The 25,741-nt window shown below is 47.9% G+C and overlaps 1 protein-coding gene and 1 long non-coding RNA gene across 4 annotated transcripts in view; one reads left to right on the top strand and one right to left on the bottom strand.

The window, feature by feature from the left end:
• Window positions 1-1,171: 1,171 nt before the first annotated feature.
• Window positions 1,172-11,223, bottom strand: LOC124982504 (uncharacterized). The gene is made up of 3 exons (XR_007108301.1): window positions 11,159-11,223; window positions 10,490-10,625; window positions 1,172-2,989 (listed from the first exon to the last, which is right to left on the bottom strand). It is a non-coding gene; the product is annotated as an uncharacterized LOC124982504 (long non-coding RNA).
• A 97-nt stretch (window positions 11,224-11,320) lies between these two features.
• Window positions 11,321-25,741, top strand: part of Efcab6 (EF-hand calcium binding domain 6) — a 218,837-nt gene continuing 204,416 nt past the window's right edge. For 2 of the 3 annotated variants that reach the window (XM_047549258.1, XM_047549257.1), the window contains exons 1-3: window positions 11,321-11,476; window positions 12,593-12,783; window positions 18,871-18,977. In XM_047549258.1, the coding sequence (XP_047405214.1) occupies window positions 18,907-18,977 (71 nt within the window). In that variant the 5' untranslated portion in view covers window positions 11,321-11,476; window positions 12,593-12,783; window positions 18,871-18,906. Of the gene's footprint in view, window positions 11,477-12,592; window positions 12,784-18,870; window positions 18,978-25,741 lie in introns of those variants that run through there. The other variant, XM_047549259.1, reaches the window with a different exon arrangement.

Here is a 25,741-nt window from a genome sequence, read left to right as displayed (position 1 = left end):
CATCTATATGGAAAGATGTGCTGCGGTCCAGGTGCTGGACTTGGGCAAGGCACCTGCCCTCCCAGCCTGGGTCTCAGGTCTGTCTAGTGAAGGTTTGTAATGGGCAGTGTCTCAGGTCTCTAGTTGTAGTCTCCTATTTGTGGCTGAGGGACTGTCCCCACCTTTGCAACAGGAGTGGCAGATAGCGATCTCTGCAGAGCTTGGGAGCAGATGACCTCAGGGAGGCAGGGAAGCTGCTTTTGTGAGAAACCTGGTGGGAGCGGGTCTGAAGCCAGGGCAGGAGGCAGAGGGTGTATATGCAGGGGTGAGGACACCCAGAGTCACCCTGCAGGTTCCAGGTCAGCCCTGCCTGCTCCTATGACCACGAGGAGGGTCTTCATCCCAGGGTGAAGAGGTCTGGGGCTGGGGAGATAGTTCAGGGGGCTGGGGAGATAGCTCAGTTAGTAGAGTGCTTGCCTTGTAAGCACAAGGCCCTGGGTTCGATCCCCAGCACCCAAGAAAAAAAAAAAAAAAAGAAACCAGGGTGAAGAGGTCTGAGCCCAGGGCTTTGGGTGACTCCTTCGTGTGGTCAGATTGTCTGCCAGCATTGCTCCACAGAGGAGCTAATGAAGCCAGTGACTTTGTAGCCGAGGAGGGACAGGCCAGCAAGAGAGAGAATCAGTTGCAGAAGCACCTGCCACACACACAGCTTGGCCCGCAGTCCCCATCTCCAAGGCATGCTAAGCTCTTGCCAAATCTGCACATCAAATGACAATCTGATTCGCACACTTGGATCCCTACGTGCTGGTTGGCATGGAGCATCTGAGCTGCAGTCCTTAAATCTGTCTCCTGCCACGAGGAGAGAGGAGCCTGTGCTTATTAAAAGCAGTTTTTTAAAACCAGAGAATGCTAAGTGTGTCTAAAAAATAAAAATCAACCAGAAAATGCATTTTATCTTTTTTGAAGTTGTCATTTTTACATATATCCATGGTGTTGGGCACCAGCTGGGAACGGAAGTCTGAAAATATCGTGAGCAAGGCCATCTCTGCAGAAAGACAACTCCCTCTGAGGCATGAGGGACTCGGCTGCAGTCTGTGCATCCTCAGAAAGCTTCAGTGAATGCCCAAATCGCCTTTCCCCGATGCTCCCGTATCGCGAGCAGTAAGAGCGGAATCAAGTTTGGTTCCAGCAAGTGGATTTTATTCATGCGGTGCACACTTGACTTAACATTCCTAGGCACCAATACATCGAAGATTCACTCCCTTGTTCACCTCGAGTCCAGTCCCTATGGACTTACTCAGTGCAATGTCTCAGCCAAGAAGTCAGTCAGCAAGACCGAGGGGATTCTTCTCAGCCGTAGCCTCTCTCAGCTCCTTGGATGTCTCTGGATGTGTCTCTGGATGTCCTTGGGTGTCCGATAAGCTGGAGGCTGGGTGGCAGTCATCTGGCCTCGGTGACAATGGTCGATCAGCAATCAGTGATGGAGTGGACAGCAGCCGGGGCAGTCAGAGACAGCGACGTGGAGTCCTCTGGTCACAGTGCTGCTGACAGAAGTCCAGGGGTCTAAGTAGTGATCTTCAGCCCAGCCACGCTCTGGTCTTCATTGATAAAGACCAGAACACGACTAGACCAGGAGCCCCCACTCAAATCATAGATAAGGGTTCACATCGCATTGTTCAGGAGTGTCATCTGCCACACACCAGGTGCCTTTTATGATTTTAGTTTTACAAGTCCAGGCAAATACCAAATACAGCTTATTATTACTACATAACACAGCTATAGTAATTCCTATTATTCCCTTGTCTCATCACATCCTCTCAGTTCTCCCCTTTACAATCTGTGCTGCATTCAGTTTCCAGAGGGGAGGAAATCTCCCTCAGATGCAGCTGGCAGCTCAGAGCCCATCTCTGCTGTTCTGCCCTCCATGCCCCACCTGTGCTGTTCCCTCTGCCTGGGATGCTGTTCCCTGACTTAACCTGGCTTCCACTGATTCAGGCTTTGAGCCAGGTACAAGGTGAGGGTGCTGCAAGCTCCGCTTTTGGTCAATACTGCACTTCCCATCATGTAGCTAGGACCCGGTGACCCTCTGCCCAAGAGCGTCAGGAAGCCAGGGCCATGAACATGCCTTTGGCTTTCCCTGGGTCAAGAAGTTAGCACAGAGGTCTTGGTCAGTGGAGTCGTGGTAGGACCTTCCCGCTGCCTGCTGGATCCAGCTTGGTGGGGTCGTATAGGTAGCACTCTGCTGCCAGTGTCCTGACCCTGAAATCACTTCGTCCGTTACTTGCCAGGAGGGCCCTCTGTGGTCCCCAGCACCGCCTGCTCCGTGGCCTGCCCTGCACTGCCAGCTCAGCCTCCCTAACTTGGTGACTCATACCCTGTCTTGGAATCTTCCCTGCTGCTGCTTTTTTGTTTGTTTTTGGTACTGGGCATCGAAACCAGGGCTTCATGAATGCTAAGCACGCTCTCTGCCACTGAGCTATTCCCCAGCCCCTCCATTTCCAAATGCTGCCCGTCCCTGCTCCCCCTGCCTCCTGTTCACTGTAAAGCGCAGTCTCCAGCAGGCCACTGTGAGTGACTCTTGGCTCACTGACCCACCACCCTGTTCACATTGAGGCTTCAGTTTTTACCTAAGACGTTCGGAGGTCACCAGATGTGGCAGATGGCCGATTCCCAGTGGCTGGTGACCACCTCTGCCCTGGGGTCTCGCCACACTTGGGACTCTCCAGAGGACAGGAAGGCTGGAGGCTTCCTTAGCCCAGAGAGAGGGTGACTGGCACACCCCTTGCCGCGAGATGAGAGGCAGCAGCTCGTGTCTTTCTCCGTGCAGCGTGCCAGGACTGAGCCTGGAATTCCGAAAGCAAGAATCCCCACGATGGGCTATGGCTTCGCATTGTCAGCCATTCTCCCATTTCTTTCCAGAGTCGATGTTTCAGCCCCAGGTAGACCGTAAGCAGAGATGGTGCCTCATTTGTCACTCTCCCCACACTGCGCTCAGTACAGCACTCCCTTCCTATCAGGTAATCAATAAACGCTTGTTACCTAACTAAAGGCAAATTAAATGCTAAACAGCACTAATTGCAAGCTGTTGCAAGATCCTGGCTCTCAGCAAAGAGAATTACTTGTGATTGCCAGGGGGTTGCTTGTTGCCCAGGTGTATGAAACATGAAATTGTTCTTTTCTAACTGCTTCTCTGTTCCAGAGGGAGGGCCATTCTTCTAAGATTGCTGCAATACAATGTTGGGAGGGCAGGACTCATTAAAACTCTAAATGCCAGCACTGCACTATGGAATCTTGTTCAGGAGCAAGATAAGTGGATTTTGATTCTGTTTCCATGAAAGGAGACAACTAGCAGCTATTAAGGGAAATTAAGAGCTTAATAGTATATTAGTACATTAAAGGGGACAGAAGTTTCTATGGGACTACGCTGAGCCTGTGTCAAGTCTCTCTCAACATGGAATCCTGAAATAGCCCCCTGTTTACAAATGGTAATCAATTATTTGTAGTGACAGTGTTTGAAATATGCAGTTAGTTTCTGGCTGGCTGAAAGCGAGCAGCTGCCTCTTCTGTCAAGGTACGTATCCAGGGGAGGAAGCATCTATTTTAGTAGAGAGCTTTTCCAAGACAGCTACTTTTACCTCATTTATTTTTATTTAATTCCTCTTCCCCTGAGGATAGTTAGGCAGAGTCTTGACTATTTTATGAGGCTGCAGAAGGGACAGGAGTCAGAATTCCCACAGGTATTCTGGGCAGCATGTGCCTGGTCACGTGCTTGCTCTTCTTAATAGGTGTGGGGCAGCTGGTCCCGCACGTCTCACGGTCAGTCAGAACCTGCTGCTCGTTCACATGGAAGCACTGGCATCGACAGCTGATAGTTACAGCTTCCACTTACAGCCCCTTCTCCCCGGTCCACAGACTATGGAACTCAACCCTGCAGGTGGACAGAGGGTTGCTGCCATGTAGTTTTCCAAGATGCCAGCTTAGTTTCGATCCCCGAGGGAATGAGCCATCTGTTGGCAATCCTAAGTGTAAATATATTTTTCTAGTTCCTCGCAGTTGCTTTTCAAGATCATCAAAGGTCTCGGGCTGCAGATCCATGCAGTAGGTAGAAGGAGTGGAGACAGTGTCTCGGGAGGAAGTGACTTACTTTGCTGGTTTAAATGATGCTGAAGGGTAATCATGGAGAGGACAGGAAGCACACCCCAAGATCCAGGCCTCCCCGGGAAAGCAGACCCACTCCAGGGCACCCAAGGGCACCACCACAAGCTGGGAAAGCTTTTCCAGCAAGACAATCCCTGAAGATTGTTCTTGGGGCCACTGTCACATTACAGAACTGTGGGCTGTTTGAACAAAGATCAACCCTACTCTAATAGAGATTATGGTTCCATCAAGATAGTAAGCAAGGGCTGGGGTTGTGGCTCAGTGGTAGAGCACTTGCCTAGCAAGTGTGAGGCACTGGGTTCGATTCTCAGCACCACATAAAAGTAAATAAATAAAATAAAAGATAATAAGTGAGATGGATTAAGGTTCTTGTAAAAAAATAAATAAATAAAACAACTTCACATGGACGAGAAATTCCCAGGCTCAGGGAAAATCCTTCAGAGTGGAGATGCTCTTAAAACCAACCAACGAAAGCATCACATGGTAACCCTCATGACAGCTTGGTCTAGTCAGTCATTAAATACAGCCACCTGCTTTTCACTGGGGTTACACCCTGAAACTCCCAGTGATGCTGAAAGCGGAGGATTGAACTGAACCCTATATATGCCAGTTTTTTCCACTATACATATGCACCCACGGGAAAAGTTTAACTTAAATTTGTTAAATTTGTTGTTAAAGAAATTAACAACAATCACTAATAATAAAATGGAATAATTATAACAATATACCATAATAAGAGTTATCTAAATATGGTCTCAGTCTCAAAATATCTTTTTTTTTTTAATGGTACTGGGAATTGAACCCAGGGTCTTAAGTATGCTAGGAAAGCACTCTACCCCTGAGCTGCAGTTTAAAACTTATGAATTGTTTATTTCTGGAATTTTCCATGTGTTATTTTTGGACCATGGTTGACCCTGGGTAACTGAAACCAGAGAAAGCAGAACTGCAAGCAAGGGAGAACTACTGTACATGGATTCAAGGAAATAAGGAAGGATTTCGAGTTTCCCAACTCTTAGCTACACTGGCTCAGTTGTACACTGCTATGCTTCCCTGTTGATTTCAGTTCAGTTCAAAAGACATTAATTCCCTACTAGAATATAGCCAGATTATCAGAGTTTTCATCTAAAATTCTCCCTCAGAAGAACGCTACTAAAACTAGAATCCTTTCCAAGACTCCCACATAAAGGCCTGTTCTCATGCTTACTTTATTCTGAACAACAAATAGCCCTGTTTTTGTTTGTTTGTTTGTTTGTTTTGACTATCTGGGTTTGAACTGGAGGACACCTTGGGGGAGAGACAGAGGAAGGGCAGAGGGGGAGAAAGGGACTAATTTAACACAGATGGAGTGAATTCCTAGGGAGGGCTACACCATTATTTTTTTATGTTGGATGTATTAGATATTATTTTAAATAGCTCTTCTAAAGTGAATTAAAAAAAACAATACAGTGAGATAATCCTGGAGTTTATAAATAAATAGCCACAGGATTTTCTTTTTAAAAACAACTTGTTCCAATGTTATGTGACTAGTGCTTATGACTCGTAGTCACAGAAGAGAACATGGAACACAGCAATATTTGAAGAGATATTGGTCAAGAATTTTCTAAAACTGATGAAAGACATGAAGCCACATATTCAAACCCAAGCAAGATGAAGATGAAACTACACCTAGGCACATCTTTTTAAAATTTCAGAGAAGAGAAAGACACATTCCTTCCAAAGGAAAGACTTCGCAAATGCAAGGATGAAAGCTAGAATATAACTAAACAGCATCATTAAAATGCTGGATGAAAATAACAGCCAACCTAGAATCTATACTGAGCAAAAACATCTTTTAACAAGGATGATAAATAAACACATTTTCAGATGAATAAAAACTGGATTCCTTGCCAGCATATTCACAACTAAACAATTTATTGTGTTCTTTCTCTGGTAAAATGAAGAACAAACAGAAGCAACAACAGAAAGCCAGTAGAGATGGAGAATTTCAAGTCTTACAAACCTGACCTAACTTAAAAATTCAACAACTTGACACACAACTCCAAAATGCACAGCATTTTCAAATGCACTGAGAATAGTTTCCAGAACTGACCATATGGTGAGCCATAAATGAGTCTCAACAAATTTCAGCAGATTAAAATCTTATTTATAAGTTCTCTGACCATATTGGACTTGAGCTAAAAAATCAACAACAAAACTACTAAGAATCCCCCCAAATGCGTATAAATTAAGACAGTTCTATATAGCCATAGGCCAAAAAGACTTTACAATGGAAATTAAAAAGATTTTTAACTGAATGCTCCAAAACAGTCTACGATCATTAGAGCTTAGACAATGCACCCAAGACCATGCTTAGGGTGGGGGGAGTTTATAGCTTTGAATACATGCCTTAGAAAAGAAGAAAGGCCGAAAGTCAGTGATTTCAACATTCATATCATAATGCCAGGAAAAGGAGAGTAGATTATGCCCAAAAGAAAGAAGTAAGGAAGAGAGTAGACATCAATGATAGGAAAACGAGTAGGCAATCTATTTGAAAAATTTAACATTTTCGAAGACTAATAAAACAGACAAACCATTAACAGGAAGGAAAGAGATGTCACTGCAGGTCTAGGGTGACTGCCAGTCCTGGTTTGCCTGGAACTGTCCTGGATTTGGCACTGAAAGACTCACTTCCTAGGAAATCCTTCATTTCCTGGCAAACACGAAAGGTTGTCACCCAGATCCACCATACCTGGTGCTAAGAGGGTGTTGAAAACAATGTTAGGCTGACATGCTTGAGAACTGAGATGAAGTGGACAAAGTCTTTGGAAAGCACAAGTTGCCCAAATAGACACAAGAAGAAACAGAAACAGAACTGAACCAATTATTAAACACTCCCCACAAAGAAGACCCTAGGACCAAATGCCCTTGCCAGTCAAATTTTCTAAACATTTAAAGAAAACAAATTAACACAAGTATTACAAAAACTCTGAGAACAAAAGAAGTGAAAGCAGTCCTCAGTGTGTACTGTGAGGCCGGGGTGACCTCAGGACTAAAACCTGTCAGGTTGTTACAAAAAGGGAAAGTGCCGGTCAGCCTCTCCCAAGAAATAGACCTAGGACTCAAACCTTTTCTACAGAGAAGAGAACCTGAGAGTAAAGATTTTGTCCTTTGTAGGTCATACAGTCTCCGACAACTCAGCTCCGCCACTGTGGTGCAGAAGCAGCCACGGGCACAGCACGAATGCACGAGCAGGGCCAGCGTCTAACAGACTGCCACCCGTAAACGGACAGCAGCCCAACAATACTAGCTAATTCAATCCAGTGGCAAAAAAAAAAAAAAAAAAAAAAAAAAAAAAAAAAAAAAAAAAAAAAAAAAATGGTTATTCTAGGAATTCAAAGTCGTTTCAATGATAAAAAATTATCACATTAACAGAATGAAGAAAAAAAACACTGGGTCATTTCAGTAAATGTAGAAAAATTGGTAAAATTCAAACACTTTTTACAAATAAAAATTCTTTTTTTGGTTCTGGGGATCAATCCCTGGGCACTTTACCACTGAGCCACATCCCTATTTTTCATTTTGACAGAGTTTCTCTAAGTTGCTGAGGCTGGTCTTTAACTTGCGATACTCCTGCCTCAGGCTCCCAAGTAGCTGGGATTACAGACATGCACCACCGCGCCTGGCTACAAATAAAACTTCTAAGTGAACTAGACTGGAAGGGAACTTTCTGAATTTAATGAGAGATAGCTACAAAAACAAACAGAACTCCTAAACCCCAAAGGAAGCAGCACTTCATGTGGTGAAGTATTTGAAGCAGCTGGGGAAAGAAGGGCGCCGGCCTCATCACCACTCACTGTGCTGGCGATCTCAGCGCAAGAAGGCAAGGTTTTTTAAAAATATAAGGATTACAAAATAAAAAATAAAAGTCATTATTTACAGATGACAAGCTTGGGTAAGTAGAAAATACAAAGCTTATTATTAATTAGAATTAATAAATGAATTTATCAATCATGGGATATAAAATCAGCACACAAAGTCAATCACATAGTACGCTAGCAATGCATTTGCTAGCAATGCATAATTGGAATAGGAATTTAAAAAAATCAATACATTTCATGAACATTAAAAACTGGTAGGAGAATGAGCTGGGCACAATGGTGCATGCCTGTAACCCAGCGGCTCGGAGAAAGAGGAAGGAGGATCGAGTTCAAAGCCAGCCTCAACAACTTAGCAAGGCACTTAGCAACTCAGTGAGACCCTCTCTGTAATAAAATATTTTTAAAAGGGCTGGGGATGTGGCTCAATGGTTGAGTGCCCCTGAGTTCAATCCCTGGTACCAAAACAAAAACAAAAACAAAACAAAACAAAATCCCATAAAACTAAGAGAGCGAAAAGACAGTCCCCATATGGGAGGAAATGTTTGCAAATTATATAGCTGATAAGGTTTAATATCCAGATTATATAAAGAACACCTGCAACTCAGCAAAAGGACAAACAGCCTAATTTAAGGACTTGAATAGACATTTCTCCACAGAAAATGTACAAATGGCCATCAAGCAAATGAAAAGATAGATGTTCAACATTCTTAGTCACTGGGGAAATGCAAATCAAAACCACAGTGAAATACCACTTCACACTAACCAAACCTCAAAGCCCAAACAACTGAAAGTGGAGAAATTGGAACCCTCATCCATTGCTGGTGGGAATCAGCTGCTGAGAAGTCTAGCAGCGCCTCAAAGAGGAACATTTAGGATTACAGGACCCAGTGATTCCACTCTTAGAAACATACACAAAAGAACTGCAAAGAACTCAGACACTGCCACTGGTGCTCACAGTGGCATTACTGACTGTTGCCAAAGGTGGAAACATCCCAACCATCTATCAAGAGATGAATGAAAAAACAGCATGTGTCTGCTCCCCACGGTTTTAACTGTCTGTATTTTCTGGTGCTCTGACATCTGGGGCCTTGCTAACAAATGAGCAGCTGCCTCTCCTGGGGTTGGCCAATTCCTAGGAAGAGTAAAGGACTCACTGCCAAGTCCAGTGTTTGTATGAAGACCACCCATCGCGGTGCACACCCTGACTACCTCCCTTCTCCAACTCTTACACTCAGGGCTGCCACTCTCTGGGGCCAGCTTCCAGCCCTGGACCCAGAGCCCTCTTTAATTATTCAAACTAGCCAATGGGAAGCCTGCCAGCTTCCTTTCCTATGGAAACCACAAGAAAGACTCCTCTCCACATCTCCCCATTCTGTCTCCTGACTCGCTCTGGTGCTTCCCCAGGTGGCCCTGTGTAGCATGCCAGGTCTCCTGTTTCTGGGGACATGTAAATATAAATCCCTTTCTTCCTATCAGTCATCTCAAATGATTTTAAAATATGTAGAGAAATGCAAAGAAGACCCAAGGTGAGATTAAAGAACAACATCCTTTTAGCACTTACAGGTACAGAATTCCTGTTTAAGAGAATAGTAATTAAGACAATATGATAGTGGCACCTTGAAAGTAATTTTGTGAACAGAATAAATGGTTGCAAACAAGTGCTATGAGGAAAACTCACAGGGTTTTTTTTCATTTTTTTAAAATTCAGAAATAATTTCAAACTTTCAAAAAAGTTCTAAGAGTGTGATTAGTATAAAGAACACTGTGTGCCCATCAATGGCTGAACTCTGTCCTCCAGCTCCCATTCCTATGTTGGAGCCCTAACCCCTTCACATGTGGCTATATTTAGAGACAAAGCCTTGAAGGAGGAAATTAAGAAGAGGTCATTAGGGCCAGCTCTAATGCACTATGACTGGTGTCAGAAGAACAGATTATAACACACAGGGGCACCAGGAACTAGGTGAAGACACAGAGCTGCGGACAAGCCAACCAGAGAGGCCTGGGAAGAAACCAACCAGATTTGGCCAGCTGGAGCCTCTTCAAGCTGGCTCCTGTGCTTTGTGACCATGATCAGGGGAAGATATGACCAGCTGACAGATTTGGCTCCATGGAAATGTTATAGGCCAGCCTATATGGGCAATGACTAAACAGACTCCATTTTGCTCTGAGGCTCCATGTTATGTAGGAAATGCTTCTCCCACAGGACAGCCGCCTCTGTACCTGTCAACAGTTGCTTAGCATGACACATTTAGCAATACAAAATGACAATTCTTATATGATGAAAAATTGTTTTTTGATTCCTGTTTTCTAAACAATGTATCGTATTAATCATGATGTCAACAGTGATTGTCCAGATGTCAGTAACCATTCTTCAGTGTGTACCTAAGTAAGGTTGTTTTGACCCACTTCCCCCTCTGCTGATTTCAGATCTCATGATGTTAGTTTATAATTTTGAATCATAGCAACAGACACTTATGATTGATGTACTGACTTACGGTATAAAACCCCTGCAGCCTTATGTTCGGGGCTGTTCTCCCAATAGCCATTCTTGGGGTCTTGTGTGAGACAGTCGGCTGGCTAATGAAGACTCTCAAATTTGGACTTCCCAGTGGTGATGGGTCTGTTCTCAAGCTGCGCCCCACGAGAGAGGAGAGTGAGGTTATTAAGAAGTCCCAGGTGGCTGTATGTGCAGGTTTTAAGGATGTTTGCTACTGTCAGGAGGAAAAGATCTCCATGCGGGCTGGGGACTGCCGCGGGGCGGCTGCCGGGCCTTCTGTTCTGGGCGGTGCCATTCGCAATGGCGGGGCAGAGCGGGGGACTCGGCTAGGTCGCGTGCTGGGCAGTGCAAGCCAGCGAGGAGCCAGGCTGGCGAAGGCCGGAGGCGGAGCGGGGAGTGCGGGGATGCGCAGAGGGCTCAGGGCAGGCAGCGCGGTGTCAGGAGCCAGGGGAGCTCGGTTAGGAGGGTGCGGCCTTCGGCCGGCCGCGAGAAACGGTGCGAGGGAGGGGACACGCGTGACCACCAGCAGGAACCAGGCACTGGGAGCCTCGCCTGTGGTCCACGAGGCGTGGTTTCATTCTTAGCAGCTAAAGACTCGCTGCTCAGAGACGGGAATTCGCTTTTCCAGGCCACACGGGTCTACGCAGTTCGCTGTGACCGGGCTCACCTGACGAGGGTCCACGTAATAGAAACCTCGGCCTCATCGCCCGTCGCCCGGTTCCCGCTCTCCCGGGAACGGAACTTCCGGCGGAAGTTCTTCCGGGAGCGGAGCCACCATCCTGGCCCCGCCCCCTTTGCGCCCGCTGTCCTCCATTTGACCAATCGCGTCTCTGTTTCTTACCGGGGCGGAGACCCACTGTCCAATCGGCGAGTCCTCGTCGCTGGGCAACAGCGTCGCGGAGACGCGGGGTGGGCCGGGCCTCTGCTGCCCGGGGTCCGCGCACCGGTGTGTGCCCGGCGAGGCGGAGGCGCGAGCAGGGCCGGGGTAAGGCGGCGCGGGCCTCGGCGCACGCTCCCCGCGCGCGTTCGGGCGGCGACGCGCGAGCCCGGGGGCCGAGGAGGAGCCGGGCGGGCGGCCGAGCGTCTCCCGGCCCTGAGACCGCCCGGCACCGCTGCCCCCCGGGACGCAGGCAGTGGTTCGCGTGCCTGGCGCGTCGTAGGCTCTCGGCTGCGGTCCTCAGAGCGCTCTCTGCTCCCTAGAGCCCCGAGATACTTAGGAAAGAGACAATGGCCCGCGTTGGAGGTGGTGACATCTTCCCGGGATCGCGAGGATCAGATGGGAGTTGTGTGGGGAAATGCCTTAGATCTCCAGTTCACAAAGCGTTTCTGCCCGTGTTTATTCTCGCCCACAGCACTCTTTTGAATACCATTATTCACTCCATCTTAGAGATGAGCACTTGAAGTCTATGGGGCTTGTCCAAAATCACACAACTAGAAAGCTGCAAAGCCAGAATTTCAACTCGTTTCTGTCTCGTGGCAGATCTGGTCTTTCCCACTCTTCCCACTTGAACCACACATAGTGATCTCTGCCCAATCCCCCTCAGAAATTGTGTCTGGAAGCACTCTGTGAAATGTACTGTGGTTATGGGCTTAGTTAAGACAGTTGTCCAATTCATCCCTGCACTCACTTTTCCTCCTCTCCTGAAAATCTTAACCTTCTAGGACGTCTTGCCCCATTAAGCAGGCTCTTACATCACTTTCGAGACACTTAATAGTGTTTTTTAGGTTGTATTAGTAATTCTTAAGGGGCGAGCTTACCGAAATGTCATAAATTCTACTTGTACTCTCTATGGTTCCTTTAGCTCTTTCTTTTATCCATTACCTTCAGTTCAGCAAACGTTTATTCAGTGAAGGTCTGAGGATTGGAAAGTCAACCAGGCATGGCTGCTCCGGTCATCTGTGAATATATTTGCCTCCACCCAAACTTACTGCAAGCTTCTTTGAAGACAAGGATTCTGTTATACATGCTTTTCCTTTCCCCTCCACATTCATTTAATGCTGGTTTGTGATAGGTGCATACAGGTAGTATGTCAAGAAATGTTTACCTGAGACTTTAAATTTGTTCTCCAATTTTATCTGCCTTAATCCTGCCCTTTTCCAGCCATTCACTGCTTCCCTGTGTACAGAGATTTCTACAGCACCCATGCTGTGACCCCTGCAGCTGACCGGCACCTAGAGACAGAGCCAGCTCCATGAGGATGTTCAGTAGTATGGTTCCTGTCCAGCCCAGAACTGTGGTTGGAGGCCAGTGGTCACTTACAAGGCCATTGCTTTAGTGAAGCTTCTTTACAGGTGTGTATTGAGTAACTGTATACAATTAATACATGCTTAGAGTAACAAGGGTTTCCTGGATGTCTTCTTCCCCTGCCAGGATTGAAAAATAAGTTGCATAATGTAGATGAGAAACAGTGAGAAAAGAAACCAACCATCCATTCTTCCTTTACATGCTATAAATCATCTTTTTGTGAAGTTTATCTATCAAAAAATACATCATATCTAGGCCTGTGCAATTTTATCAATTAGATTATTGTAATATTCTATTTAGATATTAATTCACTTTCAATACAGTATTAGCCACGATGCCCTCACCATTTGAAAGAGGGGTATAAAGGGAAGGGGTGTGTTTGGGAAAACTGGGACTAAAGAGTGACTAAAGAAATGTATGAATATAATATACTTTGGGTACTGAAGGGCTTCATTTTTTTTTTTTTGGGTACAGGGGATTGAACTCAGGGGTGCTTAACCACTGAGCAACATTCCCAGTCCTTTTTAATATTTTAATTTAGAGACAGGGTCTTGCTGAGTTGCACTAGAGCTGCTGGGATTACAGGTATGTGTGCAACCGCACCTCACACATCCCCAGCCCTTTTTATATTGTATTTTGAGGCAGGGTCTCACTAAGTTACTTAGGGCCTCGCCAAGTTGCTGAGGCTGACTTTGAACTCGCAATTCTCCTGCCTCAGTCTCTCAAGCCACTGGGATTACAGGCATGTGCCACTGTGCTGGGCAAAGGACTTCATTTTCAGTTTCTCTTTTTCTTATTTTTGATCTCTGATGTTTATTTTATTTATTTGTTTCTGGTGCCATCTGTTGTGTTTCTCTCCATCTATTTGTCATTACTTTTCCTTGTCTGCTGGGTAAGGTTGGGCATTTACTATGTTGGTGGCCCAGGTTGGGGCTCACATTTTTTTTTTCCACTTAACCCTCACCTGCCTGTGTAAAAGTAGTTGCTGTTCCCTTTTTCAGGGACACAGGTTAAAGGACTTTACAAAGCTGATAAATGCTGGAACATGGCTATTCCAGAGCTGCCTGATGATAGACTAGTACTCTACCACTCTCCAGTGTTTATATACTCCCGAAGAATACCTGCAATATGGTAAAATAGAAACATGTAAATCAGGATCATGAAAAATGCACAGAGTAGGAAAATAATATCAGGAGAGAAGAGAGTACGCAGATCATCTGTGATGAGGATTAAAGTTGGACTACAGATTTACCTGCAGATTTACCTGTACTATTTGTCAACCCAAGGAAAAATCAAATAAAAAGCACAGAAGGAAGTTGCATCATTTTGTACAAGCAAACAAGACCTTTTAATTCCTCTGTGAAGATAAAAGTTCTCTAATACCTGGATCAAAGAGAATTTTCTCATGGGTCTCATGGGGCTCATCTCAGATGCTGGGAAGGCCTGGGTTACTCGTGAATGATGGAAGTCGAGTCTCAATGTCCTCATTGTTCAGGGAGAGTGTGGGATACTGCATTTGAAAGAATATTTGAAATTAAAGATTTCTGAATATTAGTTTCCAGTAACACCCTCTGACTGCTCTACTGTCGAACTTTGTGAATGGTGGTGTCCTGTCCCCTTGGTGGGCCTCAGCCCTTTGCTTGTCCGTTGCCTTAGCATTGATTCATTGAGCACCTGCCCAGTGCCAAGCCCTGTCTAGGCATTGAGAGTGCTGCAGCAGTGGTCACCTCCCTCTCTTGGGACTCTGGGTGCCTCTGGCCTGTCAGTACTCCTGCCTGTCCGCACCTCCGGCAGGGGTTTTCTGGACTGCTTTGTCCTCCATGATTATCCTTTAATACCCTGAGATGACACTTAGCATGTATTTTTTGTTTTGCTACCAGGGATTGAACCTAGCAACACTTAACCATGAACCATATCCCTAGCCCTTTTTATTTTTTAATTTTGAGTCAGGGGCTAGCTTAGTTGCCTCTCAGCCTCCCAAGCCACTGGGATTATAGGCATTAAATGCTTAATATCTTACACAGCAACAGTCTACCTGTCTTCTACCCTGTGCTCTCATTTACCTTTCTGTACATTCCCAGAACCTGAAAAGAGGAACAGCTAACTGAACAGTGAAAGCTAACTGCATGCCAGGTACTTTAGGATTGGGAGCTGGGGTCCTTTCCTGGCCTTTAGTGGACTTTTTATTTTTTTGTCACTTGCTCTGTGAGAAGTGAAGATAGTCAAATCACATTTAAGTTTGCATTCAGACTCAGAGTTCATAGATCTGCAGACACACCTGTGTGTACAGGTAGTCCCTAGACTCTGGGTCAAGAGTACTTGTTTTAAAGAGAGATGTTATTTCCATTTTGCAAATGAGGAAAGTGGGTCAGGAAGAACTTGATTAACTTTCAAGTTTGCACAGGAGATAGCAGAGCCAATTTGACCCCATGTCTGCTCGACTCCAAATCCTTTGTTTTTTCCCACTGTCCAGAAGTCTAGATGCTCCTTAAATGACTGAGGGATGCATGGAAGCAAATGGGAGGCCTAGAGGGAACTTCATACTGTGTGTGTCCCCAGATATAATAGACCATCCACTTGCTAGTGGAATAGACAAGGAGAAGGTTTTTCTCAAGTATTTGGGTTTAACTGCCAAGATCTTTTGTGTTGCTTGTGATTTTTTTTAACGTAGTCAAGTGCTAATCCCCCACCCCCACCCCACGCTACCAGTTCCAACAATTTTTGCTTTTGGTGCCATTTCTGTTTGGCTGCGCACATTTTTTACTCTTGTGTTGAATTGTGTTTTCTCTGGATGCCAAGGCAGATGGATGGCACTTTTGTTATGATTCTGATATAAATAGCATCTGTTAAAAGCTGGACATCAATACTTCTCTGGCAAATAAACAAATACATCAGAGGAAGAGCCTTCTAATTGTGTTTTGGCCTGTGATGAAGTGTATCTGAAAATCTGTGACTTTGTGCTTATTTGGAGGGTACTGTTGTTGTTGTTGTTTGGTAGTACCTGGGATTGAATGCAGGGTGGTTAATCACTGAACCACCCCAGACCTTTTAATTAATTAATTAATTTTTTATTTTGAGAAAGGATCTCACTAGGTTACTTAGGCCCTTGCTAAGTTGCTGAGGCTGGCTTTGAACCTGCAATCCTGCTTCCACCTCCCAAGCTGCTGGGATTATAGGCATGCACCACCATGCCAAATCACGTACTGGTTTTATAAGCATTGCTGATCTCTGCCTCACCAAGTTCTAAAGGGATCACATTCTTTAACGTCTCAGAATTCTCATTGCTTTGAAGACCTAATCTGAGGATGGTAGCTACAGTAGAACTCATCACAGTGTCTTGGTCGCATTCAGAACATTGTCTAGCTTTCCCAGTGGAGTGTAAAATTAGGCCAGGTTCTTGCCCTCTCGGTGTGAGGTGTTGATAAATAACCGTGGTCCATCAAGAGCAGATGAATGGAGTGCCCACGGCATTCCAGGCCGTGCCAGTCTAGAAAGAACTCCCTCCACAAGACAGGCTCCCTGATAAGCAGGGCCAATAGAAAAGTCTGGGGCAGAGAGTCACAGTGGAAGTCCAGGTAGCATGAGAAAGATGGGGGTGGGTAGCAGTGCTTACGCTGCATGCTTTATATCTAAGGGATGAAACTGCAGGCACTCCGGAATTTTCCCCTTATTAAGTAAAGCAGCCAACATACCGAGGGCCTCAGTGCTCTGCAGAGGCATGCTCGATTTTGTTGGAGGAGGATAGGGAGGCCTCATGAAGGAAGGGGCTATACCCTCAATCTTGAAAGATCAATTGAAATGTGCCAGGTAGACGAAGATGAAGATCATTCTAGCAAAAGCATGACCTGAAACTTGGGAGGGAGGAACTCGACGGGCACTGGGAGCGCTGTGAAAGCAGCCTGTGGGGGAGTGGCCAGGTTGGTAGTGGTGTCAGTGGCCCACCCACAAGTAAGCTTTGAGTTGCAGCCTGCAGTTTCTGGGGAATTATTGCAGTTTTAAAAATCTTTATTTTTTAAACAATTTTAGGTTCACCTAAAAGTTGCAAATCAGTGCAGGGAGTTGCCACGCATACCCAGGTTGCCCCCAGGATCCCATCCTGCAGAATAACTGTGGCATAGTGGTCAAAACCATAAAATTGACACTGTAGTCACCAATTTAACTAGAGCCAGTGCTAATTAAACTGAAGGCTTTGTTCGGATTTTACCAGGTTTTACACATGAATCCTTTTTCCTGGTGTAGTCCCGGATGCTTTTACACGTGTTTAATTTGGCACCCTGCATTTTTAAGCAGGGGAATAGTGTATCTGTGCTTGAGGAAGATGAGCCCTGAGAAGAGGTGGATGGGGTGGAGGAAGAGGAGACTTGGAAGTGCCCCAACAGGCTCTTTCTGTAATCCAGGTGGACAGTGGCATCAGGGACACGGAGAGCAGGGGCCAGGTCAAAGGGAGAATGCCCATTGGCTGATTGGAAAGGGGGCAGAGGTGGTTGGCTGCAGGAGGGCATTTCTGTCTTGGGCTGCCAGGCTTCAGGAGGGGAAGCTTCACTGTGTCTTTTGGCACTCTGAATTCGTCACCACCCTAGGATCTGGGATGTAGTGATAGCATAAATCAACTTGGCTCTAGAATTCTTCAAGAATTTAAAGTCTAGCGGGAGCCAAGCTTTGATCAAGGACTCATGCCACAGGTGCACTTTTGCAAGCTAGACTAAGGGCTACAAGGGACTGAGCACTGCAATGGTGTGCAAGAGGCTGGCCCTGGGGGCGTATCCAGGAAGGCTCCTCAAGGAAGTGACCCTGGCAGCAGTTCTTAGTGGTGTTGGGGCTGTCAGCAGTATGTCCCCGGGAATGTGTATGCCCTGCAGATTCTTAGCTGCACCCCAACCTCAGCCAGAGTCAGAGTGCAGATGGGGCCCAGCAGTGTGTTTCCCATCAGAGCTCAGGTGCTTCTGGTGCTTCTGAGACCCCTCACATTGAGCACCACTGATCTTAGGACAGGGAAGAGTTTGGTAGGAGGGCCCTTAGCACAAAAGGACTGGGCCGGCTGCACACATCACGGATCATCTCAGCCTTTTATTCAGGAATAGGATTATGCCTCCAGTGGACCCACTTTCCTGGTAGAAAATGAGCCACTGTACAACAGAGGGGACTAGGCATATATAGGTTATACTGAGAGGTGACTTAATTAATGAGCTTGTCAGTTTGGGCACTTAGGAATTTGGAATCTGTCTTACCGGGAGAGATGGGGAGGGGTCTAGGGTCAGGGGTCAGTTTGGGGCACTCAGGAAGCAGGTTTGTGAGAATTTGAAGATGTTTGTACTGGGAGTGTTTTTACTTGGAGAAGAATGGAAGGTCTGGGGTCAGCGTTCAGTGCTAATCTCCTTCCCTTCAGGGTCCCATGGTACTGTCACCGGGAAAGGATTTACTTGGGAAAGGATCAGTGCTTGGCTTCCCTTCTAGGGATTGTTCTGTCCCTGGGGAAGAGTGCAGTGGGGACGGCCCAGTGCCATCAGGTGCCGCTGTCCAATTCACTCCCTCTTCCCAGGCCACACTATTTGGGGGTTTGTCATTTTCCATGTCTAACACAGAGCGGGATGAGTGGCCTAGAGGAGCTTCCCATTCCTGAACACTTCTGCGTGCATCTGATTGGGAAGCAGAAGGGGCTCCTGAAGACCACTGTGGCAGGGCCTGGGGACCCAAGGCAGCTGGAGGAGTAGCTGGGCTCAAGCTGCATCTGTGGCTACGTCAAGGTGCTCAGCTCCCATGCAGGAGTGAGGGGAAGCAACTGGAATATTCTAAGCGACAAAATAACGGGAAGAGGTGATTGGCATTTAGAAATGCTTTTTTTCTGGCTGTTCTGAAGAAGAGGGTCAGCAGTAGGTGTGTGTGCCTGTGTTTGCTGCTGATTGAGTCAGGTGCTGAGGCTCGGAGGTGCTGAAACTCCTCCACATGGGAGTCTTAAGTTGAGCTTGACTTTCATGAAGATTTGCCTAAGGTTTCCAGGTAGTTCTCCAGTAGCCTGCAAAGCCTTTGATGATTTTGCAAACCCAAAGACCCCATCCTGGTGACTTGGTCGGCTAACCAAGGAAGTCTGTCTGTCTGCCAGTCTGTGCTAACCCCATTGCTGTCTTATTTTTCAGAACTCTCAAATTCAGAAATATTTTAACTTGAAGGACATGAAAAGAAATGGCGACCATACCAATGCCATCAAAGCCAACAGCACCAAATCGTGCAGCACCAAAGCCAGGTGAGCGTCGAGGGCTTGAGAGCAAGGTGCCTTTCCTCTGGTCGGCATCAGTCAAAGCCTTCATGAAACATGGACTTCTGTGCCACGATTATCTGGCATCTGAGCCAGCACTGTCTTGCGTATTTTGACACTGAATGGCCTTACCGTGGTGCTCAGTGACCACAGGGTGAGACGACCACAAGAAGTTGGAAAGTAGAGGTGTCCTGCCTCATGGGGGGCAGGTGGGGTGGGGGACCCAAAACCCGGCTGACAGTGGGTTTTCTTGTCACCAAATTCCTACTTCCCACTATAGGTGGCAGCAGCAGCAAAGCTTTTAGTTCCTCAGGCTGGTAGCGGGGAAGCCCTGGAAACTTTCCTCTGCTGGATCTGAGGACTTGCTGGGACTTGGCTGGACTATAAATAGGTGTGCTGAGCACCCCGTCTGCTGGGAGAGTGCAGCTGCTCGCTCTTCTTCCCTTTCAAAGGTCTGCATATGGGTGCGGCGTTGTGAGCTGGGAGCGGCTGTTTGAGGCTGACCTGTGGTTGGTGCTCCTGACCATTTGGTTTCTTTCCCGTTGCCATATCTGGGTCTGTTGGCATTGTAAATGTGGCGGGGAGACTGGAGACAGCCGTTTGGTAATAGTGGGCTTCTGAGGCAGGTCCCCAAATGAGATTTTTATGCCCACCCACAATGGAGAAAGAGTATCACGAACCAAACAATACAAGCTGCTTCTTTAGGATCTGCATTCTGGGCCACAAGGCATGCATGCTAATGTGAATCATCCCCAAAGCACAGTCGCTCAGCTCGGTGCAGCGCTGGCTGTTCTTTGGGGGACTGGTTAAGTGCTGCACACATATGCAGCTCTGGTCCCTGCTCTTATGACGTTCAGGGACTAACAGGGAAGACGGACACAGAGCAGTCCTAAAGTCACAGGTGTCCGTTAAGGAGACTTACGGACACGGTCCCTAGTTCTCCTTGAGGGGAGAGCGTGAGGATTCATGCATGGTGTGCACACCACTGCCTTGATTGGGAAGAGAGGGGTGATCTTACGTGAGACACGGTGTGGGAGGGCGTGTGCGTGTGCTTAGGGAGGCTGGGAGTGTGTGCAGCGTGTGCATCACACGTGAGTGTGATACGTATGTTGAGGGTGTGGGGTGTGCTTGGTTGGTGTGTGTGGGGAGTGTATGAGTGTGCACGGGTGTGGGTGTGTGTTGGAGGAAAGTGCTGGCTGAGTGACAGGGGCGTGAAGTTGCCAGTGCTCTGGGGCTTGTCCTTCTGCTGTGTGCCCCGGGCTGGGGCAGAGCAGCTGTTCCGTGTCATGGAGCTCAGAGTCTGGTTTACAGTTTCCCACATAAAAGTGTCACCGCAGATGGTGGCAGGTACAGTGCAGGGGAAGCTGGTGCCTGCCGGTCCCCGGAGGCCTGAAGGGAGTCCTGAAGGGAGTCCCTGGTGGGGGCAGGGCTGTGGCACCCATGAGGCTGCGGGAAGCCTGAGGAGAGAGGTGGCAGGAGCCAGGTGCAACCTGTTGTGATGTGCTTATTAATGACCATTTCAAACAAAAAAGAGCAGCGTCCCCACTGTTCAGAGTAGCTGTTTTTGCGGTTCCTCCTCCCTGCTGGCCACCCGTGAAAGCCCGCATTTCCACCATGGCAATGGTGGGGGGCGACCCCACTGGGCTTTTTCTCGTCCATTGTTCTAAACACGTCCTGTTTCTACATATGCTCTATGATCACCATTTACTATCCAGGAAACGTCGTGACATTGATTGTGAGTTTGTGGGGGTGCATTTCATAGTGTGTGTGGCTAGACTCAAGAGCCACCCTGCCAGAGGCCTCTGTTAAGATGAGGCTGGGGGAAGGAGGGAGGCTGTGCACCGGGGCTGGGGAGACCCTGGTGGAGGAGGCTGTGGCTCAGGCTTGTGGGGCTGCCAGTGCGGAGGCAGGTCCATTTGCAACCATGGTTGTTTCTGCAAAATTGAACTCAGATGACTGACTAGATTGTTTTTTATGATACCCTATCATTTGGAATCTATTTGCAAATCAACTTGCATTCTTGCAATTCCTAACGTGTGAAACAGGAGACAGGGCTGCCCGTGCAGCCTGGCTGAGATCTTAGGCCACGTGCCTCTGGATACAGGAGGCCATGTTAGACTTTAGCTGTTGGTGCCAAGAGCCTTGGGACCCTAATTTTTGACAAGAAATTTATGTGAATGACTTGTTTTTAATTTCCTAAGTGTTCTTTCGAGTGGGTTGAAGAGTTATTAGATGATTGTGCAACCTCAGGGTGCTCTTCCTGTGGATTGGTACAGGGATCGTCTTGTTTCCCTATCAAACATATGCAGACATCATTGTTCTTATCTCTTCATAATAGAATGCACAGACTGCTCATGCACGTGGATGGAAAACGTGCGCACCCACACACACAAACACCCTGGCACAATTAGGTAGAAAGCCCAGGATTGAATTTAGGAGAGTTTGGGTCCTGGCCTCACTATTCTGAGTAAATTTGGCTTTTCCTTGTTTAAGTCCCTCACCTCTGAAAATATGGATGATGGTGTCTAACTCACTAGGCTGTCACAGGTCAGTGAGGAAATGAGATAATAAAAAAAGATGCTTGCTTGTGAGTCGAATCTCACGCTGGCTTCTCGCTTCCCTTTGCTATGAAGCAGTGAACGGTGTGCCTGAGCCTCTCCACACAAAGTCCAGAGATGCAGTGTCCCTCAACCTCAGGTGCTTCTAAAGCAGTGGTTTCAGTCTTGCTAACTCAGCGGCTGCACCTGCCCCAGAGGTTCTGATCTGGTTGTCTGGGTGGAACCTGAGAGTGCATTTCCAGAAGGGCCCGGGGAAGCTGACAGTGCTGGCTCAGGGGCCCCACTTTGAGAACTGCTATTCTAAAACCTACATGCCTGCGTCAACAACATTTTTAAAATATAAAGTGGAAAGTAACAGCATTTAAAAGATATTGATGGTGAGAAGCCTACCAGTGAATAGCTCTGTCCTTTCTCCAACCAGGCCACTAGGGTAGCTCATGGGAAACCTTTGACTCTTGAGACAGAATGAGGTAGGCCACACTCATCAAGTCAGGGGTCCTGTAAAGCAGTGCTGAAGTCCTGGCTTAACCTCTACAGTAGAACTCTTATTTTAACAGACATAAAGGAATTGCATGTGTTCACAGGGTCCATTATGGCCTTTTAATTCATATTCAATGGTGAGGATCGCGTCGGGGCAGTGGGCACACGATCCATGGCCTCTTCGTGTCCAGAGCTCTCCAGGGCGTCTCTGCTAGCTGTTACACATGCGGGCAGCTGTTGCCAGCCACGGCTATCCAGCTCCCCTGCAGGACGTTGGAAGCCACTCCTGCTGTCCGACTGCACCCGCGCCTGCTCACCACCTTCTCTCCTGCCCCTCCCCATTCCACTCTCCTCAGTGAGACCAACTTGTTAGCTCCCGCACATCAGGACCCTGGTCCTGAGTCAGTGCAGTTTGAGAAGTGGGGTGTTTTGTTGCTGTGATCTTTTATACCAGCTGGTGAGCGGTGCAGGGTCTGGTAGGTGGCGTTTCCCCCTCTGGCCTTGGACCTGTCCTTGCGAGGCCCGTGGGGTTTGCTGGAGAGGGCATTCATTGTAGAGATTCACTGCTTGAAAAGCACCTGCACCCAGAGGGTTGGGGCCAAGCCCAAAGAGCTCCATCCTGCTGTCCAGATCGGCTCCTTAGAGTACCGTACCGTGACTGAAGTCTAGCTGGCTTTTATGATCCCACCATTGGTAGAAATCAGCCCTGGAAAAGACCCAACAGGTCACCCAGACCATTCTCCCGCTGGAAGAGGATTATTCCCTGCAGTGTACTTAGTGGCATTAGGAGGAATTACTTTTCATATGATTATGATTTTTTTTCACGCTGTCTTCAACTAAGTGTTTCTTGAATTGACTTGCTTTGTATTCAAGTAATAAAGCGCACACCAGGCAGTGCGTTTCGGGGTGATTATCTCTCTCCTCAGGTGGTGCAGCAAGGCACGAGGCCAAAGCCCTGGCATGCCTTATTGCTATTAGGGGGGAATTTATGGGCAAAATAAGGCGCACGGTTCTGTGTGGCAGCAGTAAGCACGGACTGCAGTCCTGGCAGGTATGCTGTGCGTGCTCAGAGCGGCGGAGGCGAAGGCCCAGCGGTAGAGGCCAGGCACCCCCGACCCCAGGCAGCCAGTGACTTCCCGCTGTCTCTGAGGAACCCACCAGTTTTGTAAAAGGAAGCAGGAGCGCCTCAGTCTTTGAGGACCTTGGCAACTCGATGCCCGGGAACAGCCCTTCTCCTGCCCAGAAGCGAGGCTCAGTCCCAGCTCTGGGCTCAGCACTGTGTGGCCCAGGCCAGTTGCCTGCCTCCACAAGGGCAGTCCGCTCACCTCCCAAGTGGGAAGGGCAGTGACTGGGCGTGGGAGGGCCTCAGGGAGGGTTCTAGAAACCCAAGGTCATTTCCTGGCAGAGGCAGATCCCAGTGAATGCCAACCGAGGTCGATGTTTTATTTCCCTGAATTCCTCAGTGCCGTCCCCTTGTTTCAGGTACAGGGGCCTTTCCACTGTTGCTGGTGTTCCATGTGGACGTCCCTCGCATCCACCCGCCACTTGCCGGCTCACACTGGCTGTGGAGACCTCACCGGGGAAACGCGCTGCCCTCCTCCCCGAGGCCTGTGTCCTGAGTGCAGGCAGGGCCACGAACCCCAGGTGGACTCGCCACTCCCGGCAGTCACTGCTCCCACTCCCAGCCCTCCGCCTCTTCTAGGGATCTTTCATTCCCTGGCCTGTCACCTCAAGGTCCTTTTCCCCAGCCTCACTCACTGCTGGTGACCTGACTTCTGTTTCAACAAGAAAAATAGAATCAGAAGGCAACTGCCGCAAGCCCCTGGGTCGGGGCCCGCGTTCTCCGGCTCCTCGTTTTTGAATGAATGAACTGTCCCTGGCCTAGGAAGGGCTTGTCCCCACTGTGACGCGGGCTTGTGGCCCCTCTCCACTGGCAAACCCACTGGAGCAGCAGTCCACTCCTTCCCCCTGCACGCTGCTCTGCCACCATCCAGCCCTGCCAGGGAGGTCCCGCCTTAAGGAAGCTGCCGGACCCACTCCTCTGCCTGGGCTCGCACCACCTGTGTTTCCGTTCTCCCCGGGGAGCGGACTTCTTGGCCGTGCTTTGCTTAACCTTCTCTGGCGTGTTCTGGAACTACCTCGGCAGGCTCTTCTGCCACATTCCCACAACACTGTTGCTCACCTGGCTGTCCGTGTTCCCAGGGCAGTTCGTGGTCCTCTCACGTGATTATTACTGTAGCGTTTGGCCTATGCTCTTGCACCCCCTACCCCAGCTTCCTCGAGACATTTTCTTCACAGGATTTCCAGGACGCCGAAGTCCCCTGTTTTTGCTCCTATCTGACTGGCTGCTCCTCAGTCTCTTCGGCTTCCTGCTCTTCTTCCCAGATTCAGTGTTGGAACATCCCCAGGCTCAGCTCTTGTACCTTTTTATTTTATTACTAATTCAGCATTTTGGTGATATCCTGCCTTTTTATATATTATATTCTGCCAATTCCCAGACTTCTTTCTGCCGCCCCAATCTGTCCCCTGAATTTGGGTGCAGATATCCAAGTGCCTCCTCAGCATCTCTACTTGGGTATCTGTGGGCATCCCGAGGTCCACGTGTCCAGGATGGAGTCGTGTCCTCCACACCGTTCAGCCTGAGGTCTTTCCCACCTCAGCTAACGGCCACTCGTCCAGCCTCTCTTGCCTGCCAAATCAAAGCTAGAGGAGACAGGGCCGACCCCCCTCCAGGTCTGGAATCGAGAACTTCTCAACACCGGCCCAGGCCACCATCTCTGGCCTGGATGATTGCAGCAGGCTCTTCGTTGACACCTGGTTTTGTCCTGCACCTGTAAGCCGCCTCTACATACTCAGCAGGTCATGGCCTCCTTGCTCAGGACCCTCCAGTGGCTCCACATACCCGTCACTTGTCACAGCAAGGCTCCTCCAGGGTTCTCCTAGCGCGTCTTCATCCCCCTCGTTGTGTTGACCCCTTCCTGTCTCCTGCAAACCTTCGCTCAGTGCCGCTCAGTGACCTCCATGCTGCTTAGTCACTGGTATAGTTTACTTATTTTCTTAATTGTCTGCCTTCCATCACTACAATGTTTGATCCATGAAGTCCAGAATTTTGCCTGTTTTATTCACTGACCCCCAGACTCCTAGAAGGGAGTTTATAAATGTGTACTGACAGTGCGAACACATACCCACCCACATTCTTCAATAGAATTCTGGAAATTACCTGTGCTGTGATTCTCTGGTTTTGATTCAGTTAAATTAGTCCAGCCCTAGAAGCTTGTGTGTGGAACCCTGCGAGGTTTGGAGGCTCACACGGTGTAAGCCTTGTTGATAGTTTGGATGTGGCTGAGTGTAAGGATTGGATGTCTGAGGCTTGGTCCTGAGTGTGGCAGTAGTAAGAGGTTGTGGAATCTTCAAGAGGTGGGGCTTGGTGCAAGGTAATTGGGTAATTGGGAGCACTGCCTTTGGAATGGGTTCATGCTCATGGGCCCTGGTTAGTTTCCAAGAAAACTTGTTGTTAAAAGAAAATGAGATTGGACCCTGAATCCCACTCTGGCTTCCAATCTTGCCTTGTGATCTTTCCCTCTTGAACATGCTCTTCCCATTATGCCATCTACTTACTATCTTGTGATGCAGCCAAGGGGATCCTCACTAGAGGCCAATAGATGGGGCTTCCTGATCTTGGACTTCAGACTCCAAAACTGACAGCTAAATTAA

The sequence above is a fragment of the Sciurus carolinensis genome, chromosome 4, assembly GCF_902686445.1.
Source record: "Sciurus carolinensis chromosome 4, mSciCar1.2, whole genome shotgun sequence".
In the NCBI taxonomy this organism is placed as follows: Eukaryota; Metazoa; Chordata; class Mammalia; order Rodentia; family Sciuridae; genus Sciurus; species Sciurus carolinensis.
This window is presented reverse-complemented; position numbering and strand designations above follow the sequence as displayed.